This window comes from Apium graveolens, chromosome 7 (genome assembly GCF_009905375.1).
Source record: "Apium graveolens cultivar Ventura chromosome 7, ASM990537v1, whole genome shotgun sequence".
Lineage (NCBI taxonomy): Eukaryota > Viridiplantae > Streptophyta > Magnoliopsida > Apiales > Apiaceae > Apium > Apium graveolens.
In genome coordinates this window covers 4,295,443-4,311,115 of record NC_133653.1, presented here as the reverse complement: position 1 = coordinate 4,311,115, position 15,673 = coordinate 4,295,443, and the positions used below count along the sequence as shown (strand labels likewise).

The window sequence follows — 15,673 nt, the reverse complement described above, 5'->3', positions numbered from 1 at the left end:
AACACAGGTTGTTGAAAGAGAGCTAGCTTGCTATCTAACTAATTACTGTAAACAACCACTTCCATAATTATTATTACTAGAATTATTCTACATTGCATGTATGAACATTAGCTTTCTTACACCTCCTTCCCGTAATTTCCTCGCTCGTAGTCGCACCAGTATACAAGATTCCCGCAACTACTTCCAGAATTATTAATACCAAAATTACACATGTACGCACACGGTCTTACCCTTATTTTACTTTTCAAATTATATATGTATAGTTGTAGTCAACGGACAAAACTCCCGTAATAACATAGTCCAATCTACGTATCCAATCTACGTATTCACTAACCACTTCCAGAATTTTTAATACTAAAATTACATGTGTATGTACACGGTCTCGCTAGTGTACAAGCCCGTAACCACTTTCACAATTATTAATACCAAAATTACACATGTACATACACGGTCTTACCCATATTTTACTTCTCAAATTATATATGTATAGTCGTAGTCAACGAACAAAACTCCCGTATTAACAAAGTCCAATCTACGTATTCACTAACCACTTCCAGAATTTTTATGACTAAAATTACACGTGTATGTACACGGTCTTACTAGTGTACAAGATTCCCGAACCCACTTTCAGAATTATTAATACCAAAATTACAAATGCATGTATACGGTCTTACCCTTATTTTACTTCTCAAATTATATACGTAATACGTATAGTCGTAGTCAACGGACTCCGGTATTAACAAAGTCCAATCTACATACTCACTAACCACTTCCGGAATTTTTAATACTAAGATTACTCGTAAATGTACACGGTCTTACGAGTGTACAAGATTCCCGAACCCGCTTTCAGAATTATTAATACCAAAATTGTAAATGTACGTTCACGGTCTTACTCTTACTTACATGTCAAACTATATACATACAGTCGTAGCCAGTGGACAAAACTCTCAGTATGTTGTATTAACAGGTCCAATGTACGTATTTACTAACTTTCACTTCAAATTGTACCTACATTATAATAGTACTACTATCTAAGAAATACAAAAGATATTGATTCCCACCTAATTTGGCAGGAAAGAAGGGTTGAGTGCTAAAGTTGTAGCTAGCATTGAAGAAGGGGGGGGGGGGAAGAAGTAAATGGGATTAGTTGGAAAAAGAAAGAAAACACACATACATGTTAGGATGTAGGTATATTTATAGATATGTATATGGTTAGAAGATGATTGAAGTGCACAACTAGTACAACTCCTTAGCTGGTTTTACAAGAAAACAGAAACCCCAGAATATATTTAATTCTCCATTTTTGCTCTATGTATTAGCTTAGCTAAAACTGGGAAAGAGACAACAGATTACTTAAGTGTTTTTAATTAGTTTACATGTGACTGGTTAAGGTTTGTTGACTTATTATCAGCTAACCTCTTCTTAAATCTTTAATGTTGTTTACCCATTCCTTACCTTTTTTCTTGCTTCTCATTTTCTTTTAGCTGTTAAGTACATTTAAAGGCTGGTTAATTAAGATGGTGATTACAATTGTTAGTTAGTTTGATGCTTGTGCAATTGTTCCATTCCATTTTAGTTGATTTAGTACTTTTAATGTGTCTTTGAAAAATCAGATTTTTTTTTTACCTTTTGAAGAAATGTGATGTACCATAATTTATTTCTGAATTGTTCTTGATGTCTAACAGATCATCTGATCTTTCTCTGAGGATAATATAAGAGGTCCTATCTCACACTTAGAACCGATAACCGATGTATAACCGATGTACAATAGTGCACATGTTCGATTTCCCCACGCCTTTGTAACTTGTACGGTCTTTCTAGTTCATTTCTGATAGAAAAATATAATGAAATCAAAATGGTTTCTTTGTTTTGTAGTTCCTATCTTAAGCCTAATGAAAGGATAGCATTCAGATATTGAATATGTGGACTTGGAAATTGTCTGTATCAACTACTGCCTTTGTTGCTTGTGGAGACCAATTCAAAATTTAGGTCCAAATCTAGTTTATATTTTCAATAGCCAGGAACACATTTAATATGAGGTCCAGAACAATCGGTTGTAGCAGTTTATCATATCGCAATTTTTTTGCGAAATATGCACAATAGAGTTTTCCATGTGCATGCATACATGTGGCCAGGGACGGATCCAAAATTATATTTTTAGGGGGACACCGAGCAAATTTTGGGAAGACATCTTATGATTTTGAATTTTATGGAAACACTTTCATATATTTTCAAAAAAATTAATTATAAAAAAATGTAAAATTTGATTTTTAGTCGGTGCCCCTTACCAGATCCGGGCGTGCATGCGGCTCATTTTTATGTATACTGAAAAATTTTCGTGATATACATAATATACTGTAACAATCGTTTGCTCCTGATCATCTGATCATAGATGAACTCTGATTCGATTTTCGTAAAGATCACCGGGATGTTATGTATACCTTCTTCTCCTTTTTTGCTAAATAAGTAATTTGTTATTTTGCTTGTAAAAAGTCCTGCAAATTAAGTAAATCAATATATGCACGAGTGCAGCTTTGTTTATGCAGGAAGGGCGTGACTCTAATTAGGTGTGCTGTTCTGCTCTACTTTTTTCATAACCGCAGGTGGCTCTTTTATACAATTTTTCGTGCATATTAAACCACACAAAATCGTGTTCGTTGTATTTGATTTTTGTGTTTCGTACTGATGGTCCCCGTTCTTTTAAAAAAAATCTGTTATACACGTGTATTATAGAAAAATGTTTTTTTAGAGCTATTTTTTAATTTCCCGAACGAAAATGACGAAAAGATAAAACTACCGCGGAATGCACATAAACAACACTTGGGAAAAAATCAATGCGAGTTTATGAGAAACTCTGAAAATAACATTTTCATAATTTTAATAGTACTTTATAACCGTGTTCTAAAAATTGGTCAATTCAGACGAATACTCGGGTGAGTACTCGGAAATCGGAAATCGGAGATGAACCGATTCAGATTAAGTGAGTATTCCACCGAGTACCTCGGATGCTAAAAACGAGTACTCGGATTTTGAAGACGTAACCGAGTAGATCCGATTTCCGAGTTTTACAACCTTGCTTTATACTAGTACTGAGACTGAATCCTAGTTTTTATTGCAAATTTTAAAATTAGACATATTTTGTCTCAACGAATTAAATCACATCACAACAAATACAGTTAATTTTCAAATTTATTTTGAAATCTTGAACACTGGTATATAGTTTCAGATGCATGTATACTGTATTCTACATCTAATTTTAATTTAATCTCTTTTATCACCGGCTTTAATTTCGATATATAATCTTGTATATCTTGTTATGACTTCTGAGTTCTATAACAGGCGTAAATTGAGGGCTCATGTTCTGTGTTGGAACCCTCACATGATGGGGTCATTGATAACATTTGGCTGACAATTCCCCCAACTGTATTGTCTAAGAACAAGTAATAGGTTTCAGTTACCATTTATTTTCTGCAGTTACTTGCAAAGACTTCTTCTGCCTCACAAACTAACCAACTTTGAAAAATCACACCAGACATTACGAGGTTTGCATCCAACCATGCACATCACAATCTTTTCTACCCATATTAAATGATGGGGACGGGTCTGTGACATGCGATTGTTGTTAACCATCTGTCCGCTATATTTTCTGCTGCAAAATATAGCGGACAGATGGTTCGCCCGCTTGCTAGGGACCAGCTTCCTTAAATGATTACAATTTTACCGGGACAAGCTGTACTGGTAGTTCATGCATGACTTGTACTCAAAACAGTAGACGTAGTTTGTGAATGACTGCTTCAACTCAGATGAAAACACAAACGACATAAAAGTGTGTTGATTTTGAAGGTACCTTAACATGTTCGTTCTTCTGACCGTGACAATTTTGAAAAGTAGAATACTCCTGGTATAAACGCCGGGCCCTTGATGTTCAATCCATTGTAAGTGTAGTTTTGTAGGTGTCGAATCTTTACGGGTCACAGGTGCACTTAATCAACCAACACGTACTCTTTCAACTCTTATTAATTACAGAACCTGTTACATTTCTAACATATTGGGCCGCGAATATTTCAAACATAAACAGAAGAACATGTCCGGCGCTTTAGTTACATATAACAAAAGACACTAAAAGATCCAAATCCATCTATTGTAATTTATTTATTAAGATATAAAAATTATTTGTTGTTCTGGGCCAACTTTGTCTATCGAACTAGTTCTAGCATTAGCTTTGTTGCCATTAAAAATGTATTTGCAAGTTACTCCATTAACTTTCGGATTCCATGCCCTGAAGCAAGTTCTAGTTTTTATCTATTAGGTTAAAAATTGTCCATGAACAATTTTTCCTTGCCTTTTATCAATGAAAATCTGACGATAACATTATAAGTTGATTATACATAATAGGACACTTGGTGTTAGTCTGGAGCATATAATGTGGCAATTTAAACATCAAGTTTAGAGATTTGTATACTTACAAACAAAAAGACCACTTTTTGCACGATATTAGTGACAACTGACAACCCCATACGAAGCCGATATGCACCCACATTTCCACCTTCCTGATTTAGCAACTGAACACAAAAGAATGACAATTTATGTATGTAACAAGACATGATGTAAAGCATACAAATGTCCACTAGGTATATATAGTTTTTACTCTCGACATACAATAAACCCATCTTATACAAGGTTAGAAATCTTTACCTTTAACTTTTAAGCAACTTGCAAGCATATTGCAGTGGAGCATTTTCCATAGATTTGATTGGCCATTAATCTTTCTGGAAAATATCAGCTCTACCAGTCAAATAAATATTTAATGTCCAAGTTACTTCTTAGTGCACACATAGCCATTGAGTAATTTTATTCAGTACAGAGCTATTTTCTACTTGGACGAAAAAAGTGATCTTAAAAAATGTTTTTCTTGATATAATAAAATAAACACTAAATTTGCAAATAATAAAAAGACACTTCTGGAGATGTATCTTCCCCATCATGAATGTATTGGATATCATTTTTCTTAGATTCACATAGTGAACTTTGCTACTAAGATTGTGCTATAAAAAGTTTTTTACTTATAAAACTGTTTATACTAAAACATCTCAAGAACTTGACAATCTTCGCCAGTTGTCAAGATATGGTTCTGCAACATTTTAACACTCAGTTTGTTAAAAAGAACTTTGCAAATCCAAGAATAACTCACACACAAGTAGATTTTTTTTATGAAACCGCAAATTGTTTACAGTGACTATTTGGCATCCTATATGTAGCCAATATCTATCACATGGTGGGTCAATTTCTAAGTCTCTGTTGACATACCTGTCAAAAGACGTATAATTAAAAATGCAAACAAAAAATTCTACAGAATCTCATTAAGTAGAAAATATGTACATAGATCTTTTAGTTTACATCCAACAATAGCATTCTTCAAAAGGGAAATATATTGCAATAGTGATCAGGCTAATCAGGGCCTGGTTGGACAATAGTTGTCATTCTATGTTCAGATGAAAAAAAATAATCGGTTCATCCTAAAACATATTCTAGTCATATAAAACCCTGAAAACAATTATAAACAGTTCGGTACTTAAATTTATAAGAGATATATTGTAGAATTAACCCTTTTAATTAACTTTATTTATCATTAACGATAGTTACTACAAGGACTTTATGTGATGAGCTAGTGTATATTGCCAATATTATAAGGTCGTGTTTTCAATTTTTTACTAATTATAAGTTTGCAAAAAGAATTTTAAAGGATTAGTAGTCTTTCTAACTGTTCGTGGCATCTTGGTAAAGCTTTTAGTTTGTCCATTGCTGCAGCTATAGATTTTCAGCTGGTACATGAATAAAACAAAAGCAGCAGCGACAATGCATAATGATTTTCTTCCCCAGGGAACAATCCATTATGATAATACTAGTAATTACAACACATCTGATTTTAACAATAACAGCAAATTGTTCGTCTTCTGATTTCGAATTATGTGGAGCACTCAGGGTAATGTATGTAATCCATATATGCACTTTAAAAAAATAAAGCATACGACACCATGGCCAATTGCAGCACATATATTTCTCAAGTAACAGGTAAACTATCAGAATTTCTTGGCTCCACAAATATTGGCAAGGCATGTACATCTGATCAGATTGATGAATTTTATCTACATAGTCAGTAATAGATAAGAATAATAAATCAAAGTTATCGACAGATATCAAGTGAGAAAAATAAGAACCTCTGACTACAGTAATTGCAACTTATGCATAGTTTTAAACTTTGAACTGACAAATGGATGAATTGCAGAATTTTGTGATGAAGTTAGACACACAATTTTCCTTATAAGGTTGAAATTTATTGTAAAGTAGCAGAAAAAAAAATATATTTAGCCAAGTGTACCTGCACCCCGCTTTGATCCTTGACAGTTTTCCTTCGAAGAAATTTCTAATGTAATGCTCCCTAGTAGCTCGTATTGATAAACTCACACTTAAATACCTCTCCCTAGGCTTGAAAATCCTGCATACGCTCTGGTGACATTCTTCCACGCTCAACAAAACATAGCATAAGATTATCAGCCTCTTTCATGTTTCCATCTAACATCAATCTTTTGCACACCTTCTCACACAACTTCAAATCAGGAACCAGATTGCGACCAAACATTCGACAAGCCACTTTATAGGATGCTAATGCATTTCCATTTTTCAGATAACTTTCAATAAGTAAATGACATGACTTTGCATCAACCACTGAAGCTGTCCTCAAAATTTTTCCCAATAGCCTATAAGCCTCATCAAGGTTTCCAAAGGTACAAAGTTTATCAACAATCTGGCTATATGCTGTTTTGCATGCTTGCCTCGATAGCATCTTCTCGATCAGTTTCAATAGATCATCCACCCTGCCATGCTGGCAAAACCGGTGGATCACAGTCCTGTATGTCACCGGTGTAGGAAGCAAACCTCGATGGAGCATTTTATATGCCATTTCAGTTGCCTCTTCTATTCTACCTTTCTTTCCTAATGCATCAATAATGGTTGTATATGTGATTGCGTCAGGGTGCTTGTTACTTAAATAAATATCATCAAATGCTGACAGAGCAGCATCTAGGTCATCATTTTGACAGAAACCATGAATAACAGTTGTGAAATTCACCACATTGACAGCACATCCTTTCTTCAAACACTCATCCATAAACAACTTTGCCAGATCAGCTCTTCCCTCCTTACAAAGAGACTGAATTAACAAATTAATTTCAACTGGAGTTGGATAAAATCCCTTTCCAATCATTTCGCTGACTACATCACATGCCTCAGACAACTTTCCTTCCCTCCGAAATCCATGCAACACAACACTATATGTAATGGCATTGGGGGTCCACCACTCCTCCTCGCTCATGTTCATCATCTCTCTTGCCTCAGATGTATTTCCATTCCGACAGAGCCCATTTAGCAGAGCAGTATATGATACAGTGTTGGGCTTGCAACCATGCTTGTGCATCTGTTGAATTAACTGTTTAGCCTGATCCACCTTTCCTATACGACAAAACCCGTTTACTACAGCAGTGTAAGTGACTACATCAGGGATGCAACTTTTTGAGAACATTTCATTAACAACTTCTTTTGCTTTGTCCATATTTCCTGCCTGGCATAACGAGTGAACAATTGCACTATACCCAACCTTATCAATGCAAAACCCTTGAGCTTCTGCTTCTCTTAAGAAACTTATAGCTTCATCTCCATAGCCATGCCTAGTTAGCGCATGTATGAGTGTGTTGTATGTCACCTGGTCACGCAACAGATTATGTTCCTTCGTCATTTTCTCCAACAATTCCTTCACTTCTTCGATTCTTTTATCCTTGCAGAGAAATCCCATCACAGTATAGTAACTAACTTTATCAGGGGAGCAACCCTTTATAGCCATTTCAGAAATTAGCTCTATTGCATCTTCAATACGTTGCACGTCACAATAACCCTTAATCAAGCAATTGTATGTAACAACACTAGGTGTAATCCCTACCAACTGCATGCGCTCCAAGAATCTCAGTGCCTTCTCCATCTTTTTCGCCTTCACCAGAACATATATCGCAGTGTTACATATACCTAAATCAGGTTCAATACCAGCTTTTTGCATAAACGTTAACACCTGCAGTGCTTTCCTCGTATTATCAGCCCGGCTGTAAGAAACCATCACATAACCAAAAGCTTCCGGTCTACGCATGATCCTTCTACGTGTCATAAGCCTAAGAACCCGTTTTGCATCCTGGCAAAGCTTAGTTTTACTGAGAACCTCAAGCATCTCATAATACACAATAGGGTCATGCCTATACCGCCACTGTCTATCAGCCCAATGAAAGAACTTCAATGCCACCCGTTTATCCGCCTGAGCACGTAGTACAGCACAAACTTGCTGAGGCTTCAGACTCCTTAACAAATGCCTTAACTCACCTTCAAGTTTCGGAGTCCAAGCCGACCTACGATCTATCAATCTACAAATTTCTTTCACCAAAGGGTTTCTCGATTCATCTTCCCTCACTTCAACTCTACTAATATCCCCCCTTTCTTTCCTATTCCTATCATACGTCTCCAACACCCTAAACTCATCATCATTATCATCACCATCACCATCCTCTCCCTCTTCTTCTTCAGAATCCTCAAAACCATCATCACCACCATCAAAACCGAAGCTTCCACTACCACTAAAAATCGAATCTTTAAACTCCCCACCACCCATTTTCCCCTTTCTACAATCTCCACCACCATCAAAATCATCCTTATCATCACCACCACCACCACCCTCAAAACCGAAACTTCCGGTTTTACTAAAAATCAAATCTTTACATTCCTCACCACCCATTTTCCCATCTCCAACACACCCATCTCCCCCACCATCCTTATCAACCAATTGGGTACACACATTAGCATCAAAACAAGAATTCCCACCAAAATTTTGCCATGACCTTGTTGAAAAATGAGCACAAACACCTTCACAACTAAATGGCCTAATCAAACTACTAACTTTACAACATTTTACAAGATTATTTCTTGTTCTACACAATGAATTGTAAATATAAAACATTTCAACTTCACATTAATTAAACCCAATTTTGTTCATGAAAATCATACCTTTAGCAAATTTTTCAAGAAATGGTTTTTCCGGGTCGGGTCAAAACTGAAACGGGTGGACTTCAATTGGGTTGGATTTGATTCTTGAGATGAAGAGAAGGTCAGAAAATTAGTGCCGCCAAGAGACTCCAATATATTTTTAGCTGTGTATAACTGTAAGTGTGTATCAGTGTGTTTTTTTTTCTTAACTTTGGCAAAAATAAAAAAAAATGATTAAATTATCCGGAAAATATCAAATTATCATTTATTTCATTCAAATGTGTCAAATAAGTCATTATATTTTAGTTTGACTCAATCTGATTACTAATTTGAAAATTCGTATCAATTTAGTTATTAAAAAGTTAAAATTTTGTATCGATTTAGTCATTGGCGGATCATTTATTTGATACAAATTTTCAAATTAGTATTCAAATTGAGTCAAATCGGAAAATAATAACATACTTGATATATTTGAATGAAACGAATGATGAACCTGAAATTAAATTAAGCAATCAAGTTAAAAAGATTGATTTAACCGACTTCTTTACGGTTTTACCGGTGAGACTTTTTTTGTTGATTTTGCTAGAGTAAATTGAAAAATGGCATGATTCGAGTGTGCATAAAATTATGTGGCAATTTAAAAAATATTACGGAATTTTACTAGCAGGACTTTTTATGTTAGGGCGTTAATCCCTAATAATCGGATTTTATATAAGTCATGTCAAACACATGTTGTTATTTAATTCTTAGATCATTATTTCAAAAGTCTAGATTTAAGAATTTTTTTATCTTTTTACGGATATTTTTCGTCGATGGGCTTTTCTCTTTTTCTCGGATATTTTTTGTGAAAAAGAAAGAATACTATTCACGAATATTTTTCGCGGAAGGGTAAAAATAAAATTCCTGGAATGTGAGTACTTAAAATATAGAATCCGGCGTATATAAAATAGTGTGTTAAATAAAGTTTAACCGACACTCTATTGCCGGGAAACTAGACCCTTTATGTAATGGTTTTATTTATGGTAAAGTAAGAAATTTATAATTTGAACAATCTTAAATCTTTTCGAATCTCGAATTTGGAGAGAGTATTTATGTATTACATGAACACATAAATTTGAAAAACAAAATATCTTGAAATGCGGAATTTTGTTCTCAAATAATCTCAGCAAAATTGCATGCATAAATTTTTAGATAAGGAAAATCGGCTCTCAAATTATCTCGAGAAGATGATAATATAAAATTTGTAATATATCTTCTTAACAAGATAGAAGTTCATACCTAATTATGAGTATATAGAATTAGTGACCTAAAATTAGTATAATAACTCGTGATATGAATTTATTCTCGATATATGATATGAGATTTATTGAAGTAAAAATGTGAAATGTCCCGAGACAATTTATTCATTTTGTCAATGGATTGAAAATCCGAGATGTGAACTTATTCTCGATATTATAAAATTTTTCGGATATGTATTGTGATAGGAATCAAAAATTTAAATTCATTGATGTTTCGAGATGAAGGATTCAATGCAACAATTTGACAAAGCCAAGCTATACATAAAATAAAGATATATTCATTTAAATTTCCAGGCACACCATAAGAACTTGTTCAAGAAGTACTCTCAAAAACAGGGCAACCATATTTGATAGCTTAATATATACACACCAAGAACACAAAAAATATTGAAAGTTCTACTACAGTAGAATACTAGGTATATTACATCTATGCACACCAAAAACAGAGAAACTCTTGAAAGTTCTACTACTAGGTATATGACATCTTAGCACACAATATACTCGAAAATTATTTGTTCTCAGTGAAGGTCAAGCTGAAGTCCCAGAGTTTCTTTGCCAATTCTGGATCTCTAGCCATTGAGCTAGCTTTAGCTTTGTTGCTGTCCATGAAATATTCTCCGCTTACACCGTTAACTTTCGGATTCAATGCTAAATAGCAGGTAGTTGCTGCTCCCTGAGGGACGTTTTTCAGAAAAACTTGTGCACAGCCAAATATGCCTGCAGATTTTATCAGCAGTATCATAAGTACATTAGTTTGCAGTAGCATCAGGTGAAGATTATTCACTTAAGTTTATAGGCTCGAGTACTTACAACCAACTAGACTGCTGTTTTGTGTGATATTAGTTGCGATAACTCCTGGATGAAGTGAATTTGCAGTAACATTTGCTCCTTCCTCCTAAACGCGATGATTGAAATTTTAGCAAAATGGAATGACATAATGTATTAAATTTAAACGACCACGACATTGTAACTTAATCAAAAAGGATCAACAGATTGTTGCTTTAGTTGGCGGTAAAAGATTACTTTTGTCATATGCAAAATCGCTAAGCCAACACATTACACGTATTTGTTTGAGTCTCGATGAGACACTTATGGGAAATGAACTAAATACTTAAGAGAAATTGTCAAGTAGAATTTTGGCCAAGCTATATTAATACACATCAATTACTACCTTAAGGCGCTTGGTGAGCTCAACACAGTGTAATATGTTGCATAGCTTGGACTGTCCATATGCACCATTGGGATTGTAACTGAAAATATAGTCAAGATCAGAGAAAATATTAGAAGCATGAACTACTACAATCTTCATAAATTGTAACTAATGGCAGTCTTATCTTAGTCACAATTACATGGAAACATATATGATCAATACGTGCCTGTCTTTGTCGTTGATTTTGTCAAAACGAATCCCTTCTTTGTACCCATACCGATGAAGCTCTGATGCTACGTTAACAATCCTTCCTTCTTTACCACACTCGTTGGCTGTTTTTTTCATAGTGTCCAACAGAATATTTGTCAAAAGAAATGGACCCAAATGGTTAACTGCAAATTGTTGTTCAATGTTGTCCTTGGAGAGTGTGAATGGAGGTGCCATTATCCCTGCATTGTTTCTGTCAACAGAAAAACAGCAATTTCAGTCAGAGTAGTCCTAGGTGTACAAAATTTGTACAGAAAGACATGGCATTTGACGTGAGATGTTTTAATTGGACTTGTTAATGTGAATACAGGGGGTTCATTCCAATTAAAATCCGTCACATGTCATTCTGTACAAAATTTTGTACACAATTCAGTACACCAAGCATTTTCCTTTTGGTTATCGTAATCTCCCAGCCTGTACAAAATGAAACCAGACACTACGAATGAACATGAATCAGAAGACAGAAATCTTACACGAGGATGTTCAGAGGGCGTCCGGTGGCTATGTATTCAGCAGCAAATTTTCTTATGGATGCTTGAGAATTGAGATCTATCTCCATGACATCAATTTTAGAACCAGGATGTTTCTGGAGTATTTCTTCCTTCACTCTCTCACCAGCTTTAACATTTCTCACTCCCATGATGACATGAACACCACGCAAGGCAAGAACACGCGTGGTCTCTTTCCCAATACCATTTGATGCTCCTGCAATTGTATATAAGAATCTAATTAAACACTATTCACTCAAATTGCAGAGTTAATTACTACTTGAAACCTTCAAGCTAAACTCATATCATTTTTATTCAGAAAGTTCAAAAACTCAGAAATTCATAGCAAGTAGTGTATTACTAGAAGTCCAAAATTACTACTCTTAGCATGTAATAGTGACATAGTAGTCACCCAACCACCCTATCCATTCTTTTCCTGTCTACTATTTGTTCCGTCTTACCCTTCCTAAATCCTGCTTCGATACAAAACTACTCTACCTGTTCTTTTCCCATCTTATCGATGTTCCATCTTACCCTTCTCAGACCCTGCTTCGATAGTGACATTGTAGTCAGCCAACAACCCTATCAATTTTTGTTAAATATATGATCCTATTGGGGTCTTCCTCTAACACCTTCAGGTTTTAGATGAGCTCGTTACTGAACAAGATCATATATTTAACACTTAATGTGTTAGAGCAAGGCCCCAATAGGATCATATATTTAACACCCCTCACTCGATCATATATTTAACAATTCTTTTTCCTGTAAATATATATTCCGTCTTACCCTCCCTAAATCCTGCTTCGATACAAAACTACCCTATCCATTTTTGTCCTATCTTATCGTATATATTCCATCTTACCCTTCCCAGACCCTGCTTCGATACAAACACACTACTATTTAACCTGGTTTTCTACATTAGAAAGCTGAAAACAACATATATAAACATACAAACAAAACACACATCAGATCAGCTTTTAAATCAACAAGAATCTTGAAAATACCTGTAACAATAGCAACAAGGCCAGTTCCATCAACACCTTTAGTAACTTGCTCTGCAGTAGAACGAGCTGAGAACCCAGATTTACCGTTTAATCCAAATATCCACATCCTTTATATAAATAAAAATCTAAAACCAAATAAAAGTGCAAAGAAAAATAGCTAGTTTAGTGCAAAATATTCTTGATGAAGCTAGAAAATATATAAAATCTACTCGTTTGAATGTCATATTTATACTTGTAGTTGGTGTGCATTAATATAAGTCATGTATGACGTCGCTAAACGTGTAGAAGGCTCGAGAAACACTTGTTTTGGTACGACTTTTTCGTTGACTTTTCGACATTTTGGGGTCTAGTGTGACATTTAATTTAATCAACTTGTTTATGGATTGGTCAAACTTGGGAGACGACCTTAAGTAATGCTAAGGAATAATATGCATTCACATTATTTATTTGGTCAAGAAAAAATATTATTAAAGAAAATATTTTAGTTATGACGATGAATTAGAGAAGTTTAATATGATGGGATAATCGATATAAAATGATATAATATTATTTTTTTGTCTCGGTTTTTGGAATTTGATTCTCGCTCATAATTTGTTATTTCGTGAAATCTGTTAATAAAGTTGGTGATCGTCAATTAAAATAATGTTTTCATTCTCCCTCTGAGAAAATAATTTGTTATTTTGTGAAATCAATTTATGAAGGTAGTTATCATCTGAAAAATCGGCCCGGGAAATCCGCTCAAGTGTCATCATCGTTAAATAAAATAAAATTTTTATCCTACAAAAAATGTGAGAAATTATTTATCTCGTATTTCGATAATATTCAAACGTTATCGATTTTGGATATACTATGTAAAAGTCCGCTAATATATCATTATTATTGTATAAAATAAATTAATTGTCTAAAAAATCACACATTTGTCCTCAGGTAACAAAAATGAACTGTCTTAAAACCTGCTCAGGCAACATCATTATCAGACAATCATTTTCTGATAAGATAATTGAAAATCTTCTCATTTATCATTATCGTCCGATAAGCTAAAACTTGTATTCGGAGCAACAATCACCTTTTGAAAAGACATTGTTTAACCAAATTAATCATTCGATAAAATTAAAAATTAGTACAACAACTGGTTAGTTCCAATTTCTGAAATATATAATCATGATTACAATAACTCGAATAGATTAGCTCCGATTCCAAAAGCTGAACCTACAAATTTAAATAGATAAAATGTAAATTAACAGGTCCCTGTAATAACAGAGGTTAAGAGGAGTTCGATCTTTCGGATGGTAAAAACATAGATGAGTGCTCTCAAATAGAAAAGTAAAAAAAATGTTATGGAAAGAACACTTGTGTTGTGTCACAATTTTAATTACAAACTGAGGTTCCCGGAGTCAAACTTGTAAGTTGTAACATGTGTTGGATTTAACCCAGTTTGCAAAATTCAAAAAATTATAACAAGTCACTGAAACACAGGTACACAACCAAGTTACTCCATCCGTCCCATTTTACAGGTTCCTTTTGGAAAAAAAACGCATATTAAGAAAATGGTTAGTTGGATAATATTTTGAACCAAATACCTCATTAAATACATTGAAAAAAGAGAATTGATACTAATTTTAGAAAGTCAAATCTTGGGAATAACAAATCTAAGAATAATTTTGAAAAATTATGCTTAAATTTACATTGAAAGAAGAAAATGACTAGTAATTTGGGTCATTTTTTTTCAAAAGAGACATGTATATTGGGACGGAGGGAGTAATTGATATAACAACTGATTAAGTGCTTATTTAATAAGATGCGATAATCGATATAATAATAATATAACAACTGATTAAGTGCTTATTCTTTTGTCTCGGTTGTTGGAATTTGATTCTCGCTCAAGGTAATACTTTGTTATTTCGTGAAATCTATTAATAAAGTTGGTGATCATCCATAAAAAATAGTATTTTCGTTTTCGCTCATGAAAATAATTTGTTATTTTGTGAAATCCATTTATGAAGGTAGTTGTCATCTTGATAAATCGGCCCGGAAAATCCGCTCAAGTGTCATCATCGTTAAATAAAATAAAATTTTTATCCTACAAAAATGTGAGAAATTATTTATCTCGTATTTTGATAATTTTCAAACGTTACCAATTTTGGATGAACTATCTAAAAATCTGTTCACATATCATTATTATCGTTTAAAATTAAGTAGTTGTCTAAAACGTCCCACATTTTGGCTAAAAAATAAATGAACTGTTTGAAAATCCGCTTAAGCAAATCATTTTTTGATAAGATAAATGAAAATCTTCTCATTTATCATTATCACCGGATAAGCTAAAACTTGTATTCGGAGCAACAATCACCTTTTAAAAAGACATTGTTTAAGCAAATTAATCATTTG

At 33.9% G+C, this 15,673-nt stretch overlaps 2 protein-coding genes across 5 annotated transcripts; both read right to left on the bottom strand.

The window, feature by feature from the left end:
- Window positions 1-3,293: 3,293 nt before the first annotated feature.
- LOC141671412 (uncharacterized) lies at window positions 3,294-9,257 on the bottom strand. 4 transcript variants are annotated; one of them, XM_074477650.1, is made up of 4 exons: window positions 6,380-9,257; window positions 4,696-4,785; window positions 4,467-4,562; window positions 3,294-4,029 (listed from the first exon to the last, which is right to left on the bottom strand). In XM_074477650.1, the coding sequence occupies exon 1, from the start codon at window positions 9,050-9,052 to the stop codon at window positions 6,482-6,484; it is 2,571 nt and encodes an 856-aa protein (XP_074333751.1). In that variant the 5' UTR covers window positions 9,053-9,257; the 3' UTR covers window positions 3,294-4,029; window positions 4,467-4,562; window positions 4,696-4,785; window positions 6,380-6,481. The 4 variants fall into 4 exon arrangements, with proteins under 4 accessions (XP_074333751.1, XP_074333750.1, XP_074333752.1 ...); XM_074477649.1 differs by having other exon boundaries at window positions 4,696-4,769; XM_074477651.1 differs by lacking the exon at window positions 4,696-4,785.
- A 1,377-nt stretch (window positions 9,258-10,634) lies between these two features.
- LOC141671416 (short-chain dehydrogenase TIC 32, chloroplastic-like) lies at window positions 10,635-13,477 on the bottom strand. Its single transcript, XM_074477658.1, has 6 exons — window positions 13,286-13,477; window positions 12,267-12,498; window positions 11,753-11,986; window positions 11,548-11,626; window positions 11,187-11,271; window positions 10,635-11,093 (listed from the first exon to the last, which is right to left on the bottom strand). The coding sequence occupies exons 1-6, from the start codon at window positions 13,389-13,391 to the stop codon at window positions 10,885-10,887; spliced, it is 945 nt and encodes a 314-aa protein (XP_074333759.1). The 5' UTR covers window positions 13,392-13,477; the 3' UTR covers window positions 10,635-10,884.
- Between the last annotated feature and the right edge of the window lie 2,196 nt (window positions 13,478-15,673).

Bases quoted from the DNA above. Each gene is read 5' to 3' on its own strand.
- LOC141671416 (XM_074477658.1), bottom strand. From the start codon at position 13,391: ATGTGGATATTTGGATTAAACGGTAAATCTGGGTTCTCAGCTCGTTCT. The intron at 11,627-11,752 runs GCACGTATTGAT...CTATATTTTCAG, and splicing joins AAAATCAACGACAAAGACAG to TTACAATCCCAATGGTGCAT. The intron at 11,272-11,547 runs GTAGTAATTGAT...CATCGCGTTTAG, and splicing joins AGCTCACCAAGCGCCTTAAG to GAGGAAGGAGCAAATGTTAC.
- LOC141671412 (XM_074477650.1), bottom strand. From the start codon at position 9,052: ATGTTTTATATTTACAATTCATTGTGTAGAACAAGAAATAATCTTGTA.